This window comes from Dipodomys ordii, unplaced genomic scaffold (assembly GCF_000151885.1).
Source record: "Dipodomys ordii isolate 6190 unplaced genomic scaffold, Dord_2.0 Scaffold15, whole genome shotgun sequence".
Taxonomy (NCBI): domain Eukaryota; kingdom Metazoa; phylum Chordata; class Mammalia; order Rodentia; family Heteromyidae; genus Dipodomys; species Dipodomys ordii.
This window is the reverse complement of record NW_012267231.1, coordinates 18052566-18068625: the sequence shown is the minus strand read 5'-3', so window position 1 is coordinate 18068625 and position 16060 is coordinate 18052566. Positions and strand designations below refer to the sequence as shown.

At 49.4% G+C, this 16060-nt stretch overlaps 1 protein-coding gene across 1 annotated transcript in view; it reads right to left on the bottom strand.

The window, feature by feature from the left end:
- Tbc1d2b (TBC1 domain family, member 2B) overlaps positions 1–11543 on the bottom strand; it is a 49937-nt gene extending 38394 nt beyond the window's left edge. Inside the window, exons 1-2 of the mRNA XM_013011953.1 lie at positions 11394–11543; positions 879–1047 (exon numbers count right to left, since the gene is read on the bottom strand). Coding sequence (XP_012867407.1) covers positions 879–1047; positions 11394–11529 — 305 coding nt within the window. The 5' untranslated portion in view covers positions 11530–11543. The remainder of the gene's footprint in view (positions 1–878; positions 1048–11393) is intronic.
- Positions 11544–16060: the final 4517 nt, after the last annotated feature.

Genomic DNA, 16060 nt, shown 5'->3' with positions numbered 1-16060 from the left:
CAGAGTTCAGGCCCCACGACTGGACCCAAAAAAAATAAATAAATAAATCAACCAATACTGCCAGTACTGGAGCTTGAACACGGTCTCACTCTTTCCACTCTCCCTTAGCTTTTTTCACTCAAGCTTTTTTCACTTGAGCCATATCTCCACTTCCAGCTTTTTGGTAGTTAATTGGGGATAAGAGTCTCATGAACCTGGGCATTTGGTGACTTATGCCTGTAATCCTAGCTACTCGGGAGGCTAAGATCTGAGAACTGTGCTTCAAAGCCAACTTGGGCAGGAACCAGAAAACCGTGGCTTGCTAGCCTCGAGTGAAAAAGCTCAGTGACTGTGGCCAGGCCTGAGTTCAAATCCCACAACCAACAACAACAGAAAGTCTCATGAATTTTTCTGCTCTATCTTTGTACCTCAATCTTCAGTTGTCAGTCTCCTGAGTGGCTGGGATTATACGTGAGAGCTACCAACACTGGGCCAAAGTATACATTTTTAGTGGGTAAATTGTATGGTATGTGAACTATATCTCCCTATTCTCTATGAGGCCATGCACAAGCAGAGCGCAGGCCCTGGGCCAGGCCTGGAGAAGGAAGGAGGCCACAGGCTGGGAGCCTTGTGATTTTAGACACATGACTTCTCCAGTTTCAGTCTGTAAAACCTCAACCATCTGACCTAGCTCCAGAGTAAGCCATTATTTATGGTATCAATGCAGAAGAGGCATGCTACTTTACAAGCTAAACAAACAAACAAACAACAATAATAGCCTAAGGGATAGTATGGCGTAAAGAACAAAGAACCTTCACAAATGTCAGGTGGTAAACATGCACCAGGTACCATCAGAGACAATCTGGTTCAATGCCATATGCTGCTTCCTAAAGACTTACTTGAGCTCATTCCCCCACTGCTTCAGAGAGTAGAAGTTAATGGCGTTGGGGTGGCCAGAGGCTGGTTGGCTTGCAGCCTGGTCTCCCACCAGCTCTCCAGGAACGGTTTCCACAGCGAGGACATTTCTGGCTTTTTCTGCAGAAGCATTTGGATGTGGGTAAATCATATCTGAAACAAAGGCAAGCAACCATATTATCAGAGACTCAAAGCTTCCACATTATGCTTGTACCCTACATGAAACACCGACTTGATACAGTCTGTAACAATCTCAACGCGCGTGCGTGTGTGTGTTGGTACTGGGGCTTGAACTCAGAGCCCAGCCACTGTCCCTTAGCTGTTTTGCTCAAGGCTGGGGATCCACCACACTACCACTTGCATCACAGCTCTACTTCCAGCTTTTCGCTGGTTAATTAGAGATAAAGAGTCTCAGGGCTGGGAATGTGGCTTAATGGTAGGGTGCTTGCCTAGCATGCATGAAGCCCTGGATTCCATTCCCCAGTACCACATACACAGAAAAGCCAGAAGTGGTGCTGTGGCTCAAGTGGCAGAGTGTTAGCCTTAAGCAAAAGAAGCTCAGGGACAGTCCAAGGCCCTCAGTTCAAGCCCAGGACTAGCAAAAAAAAAAAAAAAAAAAAGAGCTTCACAGACTTTCCCACCTGGGCTGACTTCAAACCTCACCTCAGATCCCAGTTTCCTGAGCAGCCAGAATTACAGGCATGAGCTACCAGCATCTGGTACAATCACACACTTTCAATGGATAGTATATAAAACAATGTGCGGGAGACTTTGGTACTTGTAAACCATTTCAAACCACCAAAAACTTAACTGCACTGGCTTGGGGAGAGAAAGGTAAAGATTTTCTGCAGCCTTGTTGATCAGCAGCAGCCTTGGCATAAACCTGGGACCATGCTTCACACCCCTGTACTTACTGCTCCTCAGCATGTCCACGACAAAGCATTACAGGGGAAAAGCAAAGCAAGGTTATAGCCTGCGCTTTTTCTTCTAAGAAAAATGGAAAAAAAAAAAAAAACATCTCTGCTAGCATCTGCACAGTAAGTAAGTACATCACAGTGAATTCACAGGCAAGTGCCCGGATGCTAAAGTGCGCCCACGACCAACTTTCAAAACTTCCTCTTCAGTGCTGAATTTCACAATAATGGTATTTTGTTACATGAATGAGTAATAAGATGAGTGGGGCCGGGTGCTGGTGGCTCACGCCTGTCATCCTAGATGCTCAGGAGGTTGAGATCTGAGGATTATGATTCAAAGCCAGCCCTGGCAGGAAAGTCCATGAGACTCTAATCTCCCAAAAATCCACCAGAAAACCAGAAGTGGTGCTTTGGCTCGAGTGGTAGAGCGCTAGCCTCGAGCTGAAGAGCCCAGACCCAGAGTTCAAGCCCTACAATCAACAAGAGAGAAAGAAAGAGAGAAAGAAAGAGAGAGAAAGAGAAAGAGAGAGAGAAAGAGAAAGAGAGAGAGAAAGACAAAGAAAGGAAGGAAGGAAGAAAGGGAGGGAGGGAGGGAGGGAGGGAGGGAGGGAGGGAAGGAAGGAAGAAAGGAAGGAGGAAGGAAGGAAGGAGGAAGGAAAGAAGAAAGATGAGTGGGTATTATCAATGAAAGAAGGAAAGTAGTCATGGAACAGGAAGTGAAGAAATCAATAAAGGAGGAGTTAACAAGTTATTCTTTTTTGCATAGATTCTCCTATGATCAAAGGTTACTTTCTTTTTTTTAAAATCAGTCCTGGGGTGTGAACTCAGGGCCTGAGCGCTGTCTCTGAGCTTTTGTGCTAAGGCTAGTGCTCTATCACTTTGAGCCACAACACCATTTCCAGCTTTTTGTTAATTGAAGATAAAGGTATCATAGATTTTCCTGCCCAGGGCTGGCCTCAAATCTCAATCCTCTGATCTCAGCTTCCTAAGTAGCATGAGCTACCAGTATCCACCAAAATTTACTTTTTAAGGAAAATTTTGCTCCAAACACTTTGTATTCTCCCAAATGATACAAATGCTTCAGGACATGTTTATAGACAGAATTTACTATTATTTCACAATAATCAGTCTAATCCAAGCATCCTTCTTTTTTTCCTTCCATGCAGAAGCTTGAGCCCAGGGCCTTGTATATGCTAGGCAAGCACCCCTATACCTCTTTTTATTTTCTTTTCTTTTTTTGGTTGGTTGTGGGGCTTGAACTCTGGGCCTGGGTTGCTGTCCCTCAGCTCTTCAGCTCAAGGATAATACTCTACCACTTGAGCCACAGTGCCACTTCCAGCTTTTTCTGTTTATGTGGTGCTAAGGAATCGAACCCAGGGCCTCATGCATGGGAGGCCAGCACTCTACACTGAGCCACCTTCCCAGCCACTTCCCCATCTTTTTAGTTTTTTTGAGACAGGGTCTCACTATAAATAGCCCAAGTTGGTCTTGAACTTATCCTCCTTGAATTCATGGCTTCCCAAATGCTAGGATTACAGGTGTGCCCCACCATGCCGATCTCCACTGCATCTCCTTTAATAAGTATTCTCCCAATGATATTAACCGTGAAAACACAATCAGGGTAGAACTGCTGGCCACTAGAACCCAAGAAGCAAGCAGTTTCTAATGGCCCAGAGCACAGTGGAGTCACTTAGGACAGGCCTCCAAAAGGCCCAGGCACTGCCAAGAAGTCCAGGAGGCCTGGGTGGCACTGGCCCTGGAAGACACACATCCCACATAAGCAAAAGAAAACACTACTCATGCAGCCACCTCTGGCTACCTCACCGGAGCACCCTGAAGCCCAGCCACTGGGTTAGAAACCACCCGCCCCAGCAGCAACATGTGGGGCCTTCTGGTTTGGGGCACAGTGGCCAGGATGAGGTGGCACTGTCAGTGGTGCTGGCCCCCGGAGGCAGGGGGAAGGTGGAGGCTTTGTTTCAGAGACAAGTGAGAGTGCCAGGCGGGCTGGGCAGTCTTGCATTCTGAGCTGAGCCAGGAAGTGGGCACTGCCACAGCCAGCAAGCGCGGTGCCCCATCCTGTGTGGCTGGCCATTAGGGGAGGTGTGAGGCGGCCCCTCCACTGTGACCAAGAAACCCCCTGGCGCTGGGCGACCCTCAGCCCATCCTGGAAGGGGTCCTGAGGAAGCCAGGTGCTGGGGGAGGGGCAGGCAGGGGCGGAGCCAGGGAAGAGCAGGCTCAGACGTTTCTAAAGATCATCAGCTGCTCTGTAGAACACACACCTATTTCTCAGCTTACTACAGTTTTTGCTATTACAATTAGTTTGTCTGATTTGTTGTTGTTTTTTGGGGGGGAGGAACTGTTCTTGGACTTGAACTCAGGGATAGGGATAGGGAGCTCTCTCTGAGCTTCTAAGCTTTTTTTTTTTTTTTGTCTTTGTTGCTGTTGTTGGTTGTGGGGCTTGAACTTAAGGCCTGGACATTGTCCCTGGACTCCTTTGCTCAAGGCTAGCACTCTACCACTTTGAGCCACAGCGCCACTTCCGGATTTCTGGGGGCTAATTAGAGATAACAGTCTCATGGGCTTTTCTGCCTGGGCTGGCTTTGAACCGTGATTCTTGGCTCCGAGCCTCCTGAGTAGCTAGGATTAACGTTGTGAGCCGCCAGTTGTGGCATCCCTGAGCTTTTTTGCTAGTGCTCTACTACTGAAGCCAACAGCTTCACTGCCAGCCTTTTATTTTCTAGCAGTTAATTGGAGATAAGAGTCTCACAAGCCCCTCCCCCACAGTATAACCCCTGCTTTCACTGTATTTGATGTGGGCATAATTTGTGGAGGGGAAGGGGAAAAACAAGTCGTTTAAATAAGGATACAGGTGGACCCGCTGCAACATTGAGAAGTACAAGCTGTCATGTCGAAAACTAACTTTATAACTTTGGTGGGGGGGGGGGGGGATTAGGGGGGGGGGGGGGGGGGGGGTAGGCTGGGAAGGGATGGGAAGGGGAAACAAAGGAGGAGGCTACAATGCTTGATAAGATATGTACTCATTATCTTGCTCATGTAATTGTAACCCCTCTGTACAGTATTTTCACAATAAAAAAATAAGAAATTAAAAAAAAAAAAAAGAGTCTCACAAGCCAGTGCCGGTGGCTCACACCTGTAATCCTAGCTACTCAGGAGGCTGAGATTTGAGGATTGCGGTTCAAAGCCAGCCCGGGCAGGAAAGTCCGTGAGACTCTTATCTCCAATAAACCACTAGAAAACTGCAAGTGGTGCTGTGGCTCAAACGGTAGAGCGCTCGCCTTGAGCTGAAGAGCGCAGGGGCAGCGCCCAAGCCCAGAGTTCAAGCCCCACAACCGACAAAAAAAAAAGAGTCTCACAGACTTTCCTGCCCAGGCAGACTTAAACTGCAATCCTTAGATCTCAGTTGAGTAGCTAGGATGATAGGTGTGCGCCACTGGCATCCAGCTCACATGGCTGCTTCTCAATGCAGGGCTCCACATTAGCAGTCAGGAGGAGGTGAAGGGAAGTGCCAACTAGGACATGGCACTGTTTCCCCCAGACCTCAGGAGGAGAGGCTAGCTCTTGGCAAGTGTTCCTTATCTTGAAAAGGCAGGCTGAGTTTCTTGCTCATGGCAGCGGTGCCATGCCTTCAGTCTGTTTCATTGGATATGGATTCTCCTTTTCTTCCTAGGCTGGCTCTGGACATGGGTCCCCTGATCACAGCCTCTTGAGTAGTTAGGATTACAGGTCTGTGTCAACCATGCTGGCTTCTGCTCTTTGTTCCACACTTTCCAATGCCTAAGTGACAGATGTGAGGGCTGAGACTACAAGTCTTGATTCCAGCGTGACCTCTTAATTTGGTGACCATAGCAAGAAAGTTCCGGCTCCTTCCTTCTCCCCCTGCTCCTGCCTGGGACCTATGGCAGCTGGGCTGGGTGCCCTGCCACCAAGCTCTGCAGACAGCACAAGCTGGACACAGCATGAGAATTTCCTGAAACTTGTCCCACACTTGCAGTAGTGCATCAGGAGACGACTGCACACGCTGATGTGCAGAGGACTCTGTATGGAGCCAAAGTGAGTTTTTAACTTTTCATTTTTGGTGCTGTTTTTTGGGCTTGGGACTTCAACTCTGGGCCTACGCACTGTCCTTGAGCTTTTGTGCTGAATGCTAGTGCTCTACCACTCCAACCATAGCCCTACTTCCAGTTTTTTTGGTGGTTAAATGGAGATGAGAGATACACAGGACTTTTCTGCCTGGGCTGGCATCAAACCATGATCCTCTGATCTCAGCCTCCTGAGTAGCTAGGATGACAGGTGTGAGCCACCAGCACCCAGCTCAAAGTGTGTGTGTGTGTGGGTTTTTCTTTGGGTCCAGTCAAGGGGCCTGATCTCTGGGCCTGGGCGCTGTCCCTCAGCTCTTCAGCTCAAGGCTAGCACTCTACCACTTGAGCCACAGCGCCACTTCCGGCTTTTTTCTTTTTTGCTTATGTGGTGCTGAGGAATCGAACCCAGGGCCTCGAGCATGCAAGGCAAGCGCTCTACCACTGAGCCACCTTCCCAGCCCTCAAAGTGTGTTTGAATTCAAACAAACAAGTAGGCATGAGGGGCTGGGAAGGTGGCTCAGTGGTAGAGCGCTTGCCTAGCATGCATGAGGCCCTGGGTTCAATTCCCCAGCACCACATAAACAGAAAAAGCTGGAAGTGGCGCTGTGGCTCAAGTAGGTAAAGTGCTAGCCTTGAGCTGAAGAGCTGAGGGAAAGTGCCCAGGCCCAGAGTTGAGCCTTATGGTCAACAACAACAAAAAAAAGAAGAAAGAAGGGAGGAGGAAGAAAAGGAGGAGGAAAAGGAGGAGGAGGAAGAGGAGGAGGAAGAAGAGAAGCAGAGAGATTGCCCAAGTGAGGACCTGGTAGGCATCTAAAGAGAGCCCCAGATGGGCCAGCTTGCCTGGCACGCCAGTGTGTGCCTTCTGTTCCCTGCCTGAGCACCAGAATCCCCCTGCTTCTCTACCAGCTGCAGACCTCACACTTGGCACACGGTCTGTTGGGCAACAGGGCTGAATGAATGGGTAGCAGATGGTACTCCATAACACAGCACACAGGATAGACCATCTGTGGACTCAGAGGATTTGGCGGGAGACAGCAGGGGCCTCAACGGTCCTTAATGGCAGAACTTCACAGTCCTTTCCTGACTGCCTCTCTCCTGATACCTTCCAACAAGCTCCCTGAATTGGGGGGGAGGGTGTTATACACTGGACTCCTTGGTTCCCCTCCTCTTCCCATCCTACACTGCTCTAGCTCAAAGCAGACCTTGCACCCAGATCTGGCTCTGACGTCCCCATGGGGCCGCACCCCACCTGCTCACACTGTCTCAGAGCCTTCCCCATTGGGCTTCCATCAGGCCCACCCAAGATGAGCTAGTCTTAGCCAGGCATCACTTCCCCACTGTCCCCCTCCGCAGCCTCTTCTGCAGCTGGTCCCCAGAAGGACCTGGCCAGACAGCAAATTGCTTTGGGGATGAGGACATGCATTCAGGTGCTAATCTTTCTTCAGCAAGGCATGGGGAAATGGTGACCACCATCACTCGTGTCTCCAAATATCGAGTGGCATTCTGTAGCATTTCACAAGCTCTTCCCCTGTTGTGATCTGGCACGTGATCATGGCATTAAAAGATGACACTCAACTACTATGCCGTTGCCAAAGCTGCCTCTGGCTATCACTGGAATGTCTCCATCTTGCAGCTCCGTGTTCTGCTCAGAACCTTGCGTAAGCCTGAGAGGAGCAACTATCATCTCCTCCCCTCTCCCACCTCTATTTAGCTGCTACAAGTGTAACAGTCTGGCACCGGTGCTCATGCTTATAATCCTACAGAGGAAGCTGAGATCTGAGTATCACAATTTCAAGCCAGCGTAGGTAGGAAAGTCCATGAGACTCTCTTTTTGGAGTGGGGGTAGTGTCAGTTCTGGGGCTTGAACTCAGGGCCTGGGCTCTGTTCTTGAGCTTCTTTTTGCTCAAGCTAGTGCTCTACCACTTGAGCCACAGCTTCATTTCTGGCTATTTTTGGTAATTTAGTAGAGATAAGAGTCTCACGGAGCCAGGTGCCAGTAGCTCACGCCTATAATTCTAGCTACAAGGAGGCTAAGATCTGGGGATCATGGTTCAAAGCCAGCCTAGACAGGAAAGTCTGTGAGACTCTTATCGCCAATAAACCACCAGAAAACTGGAAGTGTGTTGTGGCTTAAATGGTAGGGCACTAGCCTTGAGCTGAAGAGCTGAGGGACAGCGCCCAGGTCCAGAGTTCAAGCCCCATGACTGACCAAAAAAAAAAAAAAAAGACTCTCATAGACTTTCTTGCCTGGGTTTACTTTGAGTTGTGATCCTCAGATCTTAGCCTTCAGATTAGGATTACAGGCATGAGCCACCAGAACCTGGATCCATGAGACTTATCTCCAATTAGCCACTAAAAAGCCAGAAGTAGAACTGCGACTAAAGTGATGAGAGTTCTACAGTGAGAAAGGAGGTAGGGGATAGTGTCCAAGCCCCTGAGTTCAAGCCCCAGTATTGGTGCGTGCATACGCACGCGCACACACACACACATGCGCACACACGCATGCACGCACACACACACAGAGCTGAATTTCCAACCACACGGATAGCTGTCTCTTGCTCTGATGACATGCCTTTTAGAGAGCCCAGAAATGCAGGCAATTCTGTGACACTGCAGTTCACTACCAAGTACTTATTCCAGCATTTCCTGACTTGAAACCTTCCTTTGGATAGTGGCCATGCATTCAGCAGAAACTGGCTGCCCAGACTCCCTGCTGTCAGGGGACATGACCCTGAGGAATCACCATCCCCACACAACAGAATCCAAGCCAGTGATGCACAAGCCACAGGCTTCTGGGTACCATTTTCTTTCTGATCTAGGAGCTACCCCTAGGGTCACTGAGGCGAGTAGGAAAGCCAGCAGGCTCAAAGGACATAGCACTGACTCAGGAGCAGCCTGGGTTCCTCAATGGCACCAGTGAGTTGCTGTGCTAGCCTATCAACTGCCCAAAAGCTTGACAAAACCATGTTTGTAAACGAGCCAGGTTTCCTGCTCACTGAAGCAGAAATTAATCTAAACCTTCTCAAAATGTTATCATCCTATCAGGGCTGGGGGCATGGCTTGTTTCAACCAGTTTCTCTCTGATAATGAAATGAAAAGGCTCAGCCCTCCCTTCCTCCCTCCCTTTCTTCCTTTTTTTCTCTTTCTTTCTTTCTTTCTGTGTGGTGGTGGGGCTTAAACTCTGGAGCTGGGCGCTGTCCCTCAGCTCTTCAGCTCAAGGCTAGCGCTCTACCACTTGAGCCACAGCACCTCTTCCAGTTTTCTGAGTGGTTTACTGGAGATAAGAGTCACATGGACTTTCCTGCATGTTCTGGCTTTGAACCTCAATCCTCAGATCTCAGCCTCCTGCGTAGCTAAGATGACAAGCGTGAGCCACCAACACCTGGCAGCCTTTTGTTCTTTACTTCCTGCTTTTGCACTTCCTGCATTGTGGCCTTGAAATGGGCCCAGTGGCCCAGAGTTGCATTACTTGGCCACAGAAGCCTCTGAAAACTTGACAGATGTTTAAGTCTCATTTCTGCGCACACAGTCTTCAAAGGCAATCCACTGCGCTCCAGACCAAGCCCCACTTCCCAGGGCTGGCCATCAGGCTCTGCCAGGGCCGTTGCAGGCCTGCTGGACCTCTGGCTTGGCTCACAGGCACTGTGACCTCCAGCTTTCCCATCTCATTATCCTCCTGCCTCTTTATCTGGCTAACTCATAGTCACTGCATCCGTAGAGAGGCTCCCACATCCCAGAGCCGAATTCAGCCCGTGCTGGGGGTCAGAGGAGCCTGTATTTCTCCCTCTCATCCTCCTTTCCTTCTTCAACAGCCTGCTGACCATGAAATGCCCTCCCGAGGCCTGATTGGCTAGAGAAGCAAAGGATGCATGACATACCTACAGTTCCCCAGATTATCCAGCTGTGGACTTGACACACATGCTCTGGCTTCCTAGACTCAGCATGCTCAAAGTGGCCTTTTTGTGAGTGTGTGTGTGTGTGTGCAGGTCCTGGGTCTGAACTCAGGCTCTGAGTGCTGTTCCTGAGTTTCTTTTGCTCAAGGCTGGTGCTCTGAGACCTGAGCCACAGCTTCATTTTGGACTTTTTCTGGGTAGTTTATTGGAGATGGCCAGCCCACATGGGCTGGCTTCAAACTGTGATCCTCAGATCTCAGCTTTAATCCTTCTAGGATTAATCCTCCTGAGCCACCGGTGCCCAGATTCTGTGGCCTCAATCAACATCAGCATCGAGTCAATTTCTGATGCACAGACAAGGAGTAAACTGAAGCACGAAGGCCTCACTTCAGTTGCTGACGGAGTCAGAGCAACTAGAAAAGATTCCTCACTGCCAGGATGACCAGATGAAAAAAGCTGTGACTAGTGAAAGCAAGACTGGCAAATCTGGACAGGGAAAATGTCTAAGAAAGCATTTGATTTTAGGACAAAACAAGAGCCAACGTGCCGACTCCATTCTTGGTATGGCCCAGTGCTCTATGGAGCCCAATAGCTTCCTGAGTACAGACTACCTGTCTTCCAAAACATGTTAGAAAGCCTACACTGAACACTGGGCACTCGTGGCTCACGCCTGTAATCCTAGTTACTCAGGTGGTTGAGATCTGAGAATTGAGTTCAAAGCCAGCCCAGGCAATCTGTGACAATCTCCAATGAACCAGCAAAAAGCCAGAAATGGACCTGTGGCTCAAGCGGTTGAGTGCCAGACTTGAACAAAAATCTAGGCAAGAGTGCAAGCCCCTGAGTTCAAGCCCCAGTACCAGCACAAAGACAAAAAAAAATCAGCCAGGTACTAGTGGCTCACACCTGTAATCCTAGCTACTCAGGCGGCTCTGATCTTCGGAGTGTGGTTCAAAGCCAGTCTGGGCAGGAAAGTCTGTAAGACTCTTATCTCCAATCAGCTACTCAGAAAAAGCTGGAAGTAGTGCTGTGGCTCAAGTGGTAGAGTGCTAGCCTCAAGCAAAAGGCAGGTACAGAGACAGGCCCTGAGTTCAAGCTCTAATAGCAACATACACATACAAAAAGGGCATAACCTCTATGCTACAAGGAATTTCTGAGTTATGAAAGAGCTAAGAATCCAGGCTAAAATGAAATCAGTGCTTAGGGGTGAAGTTTACCCTAAGCAGCACTAGAGAACCCCAAGCAGAAGGCTTTGGGGACCCCCGTCCCGGTGCCTGCAACCCCAGGTGTGAATCTATCAGCACATTTCATCCTGGGGTGTTGCAGAAAGATAGCCGGCGCACAGTTAAGAGCTGCAGGTATCCAGTGTGGGGCCTAACTTCAGTTATGCACATTGGCCTCCACCAGGACTATGAGATGCTTGGCTCTGGCCTTGCCTAACACCAAGGCCATGGCCAGCTTGAGAATTCCTTCGAACCTGGAAGCACTGAGCAGCTTTGGACCGTCCATTCGCTAGTGTTCATGGCTAAGCTGAGTTGCTATGTCAAATCACTATACACAAAGAACAGCTCCAGGGCCCTGAATCTGTGCCTCACCAGTGTTGTCTCGGGCAACAAGACCCTTAGGCAAGTCCCCAGGCGTCGGCGAGGTCCGGCTGTCCCACTTCACCATGTCCAGGCTGTTGCAGTATTCCCATCTCTTCTGTTGTAGCTCCTGTAGCCAGTAAGTCATGAGCTGGCGATTGGGGGCCTACAAGAGGGAGGGAAAGGAAGGGTTAGGCTGACAGCAGGAGGAAGAGCTTCAAATATTATGTCTGAGTCCAGACTGGGAGAGGAACCATAAGGACATCAAGGAAATGTCCCTTGCAGGATCAAAAGCTTTTGCAAACAGCAATTTTTTGGGGGGAGGGGAGGGAGAGTCATGGAGCTTGAACTCAAGGCCTTGGCACTATCCCTGAGCTCTTTTGCTCAAGGCTAACACAGTATCACTTTGAGCCATAGTACCACTTCCAGTTTTCTGGTGGTTTGCTGGTGATAAAAGTATCATAGACTTTCTTGCCTGGGTCGGCTTCAAATGTGGTGATCCTCAGATCTCAGCCTCCTGAGTAGCTAGGATTACAGGTGTAAGCCATTGATACCTGTTGAAAAATCTTTTTTAAATTCTGAGAGAATGACACAAGATAAGTGTTTGAGAAGAACTGAGTCCCTCTGAGAACCTGTAAGTTCTATCTGAGGAGACCAAGTCTTACAGAGGTATGGACAAGGTCCTGGCCAAAATACATTAAGCAATCACATTTAAACTCTGCCAGCACCTAAGAAAATACAAGGAGAACTGCAAGTCAAACACCAAATGAGCTCGGCACCAGTGGCTCACGCCTATAATCTAGCTACTCAGGAGGCTGTGATCTGAGAACCAATATTCCAAGTCAACCTTAGCAGACAAATCCAAGAGCCTCTTATCTCCAATTAACTAGAAAAAAAAGCCATAAATGGAAACATGGCTCAAATGGTCTAGTGCCAGTCTTGAGTGAAAGTGCTGAGCAAGTGTATGAGGCCTGAATTCAAGTCCCTGTTCTGGCATCAACAACAAAAACCCTGAATAATACCTTGGTGAGAATGGTTAATATAATATCAAGTAGAGCAAGTAGAACTTCCATAAACCTCAGCTAGACAAACAAAATAGAGCAGTTACTTCACAAGCAGCTTAAGGATTCCCTCTGGAGTTAAGGGCACACCTACCAAGTGTGCAACCCCATGCCTACAGATACATCTAAGAGGACTAAAGATAAAGATTCACACCAAATTCTGCATGTAGCCAGGCACTGGTGGCTCACGCCTGTAATCCTAGTTACTCAGAGGTCTGAGATCTGAGGATCAAGGTTCAAAGCCAGACCAGGCAAGAAAGTCCATGAGGCTCTTATCGCCAAAAAATCACCAGAATACCAGAAGTGGTGCTGTGGCTCAAGTGATACAGTGCTAGCCTTGAGCTAAAGAGCTAAGGGACACACCCAAGCCCAGAGTTCAAGCCCCACGACTGACAAAAAAAAATTCTGCATGTGAATATTAATAAAGGATTTACTGACTTGCCCCAAACCTGCCAACAATACAGAATACCTTACACTTGGTGCATGAGAACCAAGTTTCCCACACAATGGGATATTATTCAGTCATAAAAAGGACCAAACTATTCCTATGTGTGAACATTAAACACAATCTAAGCAAAGAAGTCAGATTTGAAGCCAGGCACCATGGCTCAAACCTGTCATCCTAGCTACTCAGGAGGCTGAGCTCTGAGCATCATGGTTCAAAAGCCAATCTGGGCAGGGAAGTCCATTAGCCTCTTATCTCCAATTAACCAGCAAAAAGCCAGAAGTTTAGCTGTAGTTCAAATGGTAGAATGCTAGCTTTGAGCAAAAAAGCTAAGGAAGGAAGGAAGGAAGGAAGGAAGGAAGGAAGGAAGGAAGGAAGGAAGGAAGGAAGGAAGGAAGGAGCGAGCCATACTCTAAAGGCCTCACACTAAAAAGGCAAAATTACAAGAGTAAAAACAAACCTGGGTTTGTAGTAGTGCAGGATTTCCAGGGTTTGTAGTAGTGCAGCACTTAACTATGAAGGGGCAGCCCCAGAGAAATGGGGGTGACACAACTGTTTCCTGTCATGGTGTCATGGTGACATGGCAGGACCAAGATCAGGGGACTGATCCAAACCCTCATTACTGTATGCAAGGACTAAAGTTCACTCTATAAATACACTTTAAAAAAAATCAACTGAGATGCAGGGGACACCAAACCACGGACAAACTAGATAGCAGGTGCAAGTCCCAGACAGGTGTCCAGGAAGGAGAGCGATGTGGCCTGTCAGTCCTGCCCTGGTGAGAGGTGCCAGCACAAGCAGTGGGTCACAGTGCGGATGTGACACACACCAGCTCTGCAGGCTTGACTGCACGCAGTACATGCTCCAACTACTGCTACCTGGAAACCAAACACAACTTCCGGGCTTTGTAGCCACTGCCTGGGATCTTTCTATTAACACCTACAACATGGCCCCAGGTCAAGACAACCCATCCCCAGAGGACTACAGGTGGACCAGCCAGTCACCACTCATTCAATCAATGTTTACTGAGGACCTCAAAAGTGGCTGGGGCCAGGCTCCACCCACCAGAGAAACAAGCGCTGTGAAGGGGGAGAGGAGCCATGCGGGCAGGACCCAGCCACGCGAGCAGGCCCAAGGCACCTACAACTTTTTTTTTTTTTTTTTTGTCGGTCGTGGGGCTTGAACTCTGGGCCTGGGCGCTGTCCCTCAGCTCTTCAGCTCAAGGCGAGCACTCTACCACTTGAGCTACAGCGCCACTTCCAGTTTTCTGGTGGTTTATTGGAGATAGGAGTCTCAAGGTCTCTCCTGCCCGGGCTGGCTTTGAACCGCCATCCTCAGATCTCAGCCTCCTGAGTAGCTAGGATAACAGGCGTGAGCCACCAGCGCCCGGCTGGCACCTACAACTTAAGGCCTGCCACCTGCAGACTCAAGCGTCAAAGTATTGGCTTCACGCTTACCTTCCTCAATAAACACAAGGTGTTTCCATTTTTTTGTGGTAGGGTCCTTACTGAATAAATAAGCCAAGGGACACACAGGGAGGGAACACTGGAGCTTGGTCTTGAAGGGGAAGCAAGCAGGCAGAAGCACAAAGGATGAAGAGACTCCAGGTGGACAGGAGTGAGGGAGGCCAACTGTAGGGTCCAGGCCCCTCCTCCCCCAAGGCCAGGGTTACCTCAGTAAAAGCATGGGGGAGGGAACAGGCTGGGGAGGGGGAGGTCGGCTCAGACCCAAAAGCCAAGAACTCAAGTGGGACACCCACCACTAGTGGCATGGGAGCTGAGCGGTCAGCTTGCAGGCGCGGGAAAGCTGGGCAGGGGCTGGGCTGGTACAGGGAAAAGAACACACCAGCATCCTCTCATGGGGAGAAGGACTCCTGGGGCAGGGACCCCCAACCAGAGCCCAAAGTCCCCCCCTTAGTCCTCCTTCCTTCCCCATGGGTCCAGGAAGAGAAGTAACTCGTCTGGGTCACATAGCAAGTCAGCAACAGCCATCCCCAAGACCCCATGCACCCCTCCTCCCCCGCCCCAGCTTGGAGACGGACATGAGTGTGGGGGAGAAGGGCGATTCCACCCCTCCAAGCCTGAGATGGGAACAAGGGTCAAGGAGGGGCAGCCACCCCCTGTCTACTTGTGCTCAGAAAACCTGCCATACCCCACAGGTGGAGGAGGGGCCTCCCACCCGCCCAGCTGGTGGCTCCTGACTTGCAGGTATCATGAAAAAAAAAAAAAGAAAAATCTCTGAACATTAAAGCTCACTCGGGACCATTAGGAACCTCTTAATCATCTCCCGCTGAATTCCTGGGGCGGAGACCTCCCGGCTCACATGCCTGCGCATCTGATGTATCGTCACGCTGCAGAAATGTGGTCTGCAAGCAAGCAAAAACACCCCAGGCTGTGATTAATTGAGGTTTGCTGCCAAAAAAAAAAAAAAATCTAGAAACACGGAGAAGAATCTTGACTTCAGTTCCCAAGCAGCTAGGGAAAGGCTGCCAGGGGCAGTCTGGAATGTTCTCTGGGCTCTTGCTTAGGAGGTGAAAGAAGCCTTCAAGGAGCTTTCTCTCAGAGCTCGCGCACACACAGACAGACAGACACACACACACGAACGCACACATTCTATAGCAAGGCACAACAAGCAGTAAAGCCGCAAAGGTAACAGAAATTCAGAAACCCTGTTTTCCACCTGTGTCTTTGTGTGCCGGTCCTGGGGCTTGAGCTCAGGTGCTGTCCCTGATCTTATTTTCCTCGAGGCTAGTACTTACACCACTTGAGCCACAGCTCCACTTCAGGCTATCCTGGAGCTTTTGTGCTTAAGGCTCGTGCTTGCCCACTTGAGTCACAGCTGTACTTCCAGTTTTCTCATGGTTAATTGGAGATAAGGGTCTCATGGACTTTCCTCCCAGGCTTCAAACCTCAATCCTTACATCTCAGCCTCCTGAGTAGCTAGGATTACAGGCATGAACATTACTGGCACCTGGCGTCATCTGGTGTCTTTAATGGAGAGCTGACAGCAATGTAGTCTTGCTTAGCCCCAATGAGACATCTAATCACCAGCTAGTCTCTTGGAGACTGGCTCTAGACTAGGCCTGGACCCGGCAGGATTAGTTGGGACCTACCTTGTCTAACATAGCCACTTGTAGCTAATGAACCAATGCCACGAAATGAACTCCTCTGGGC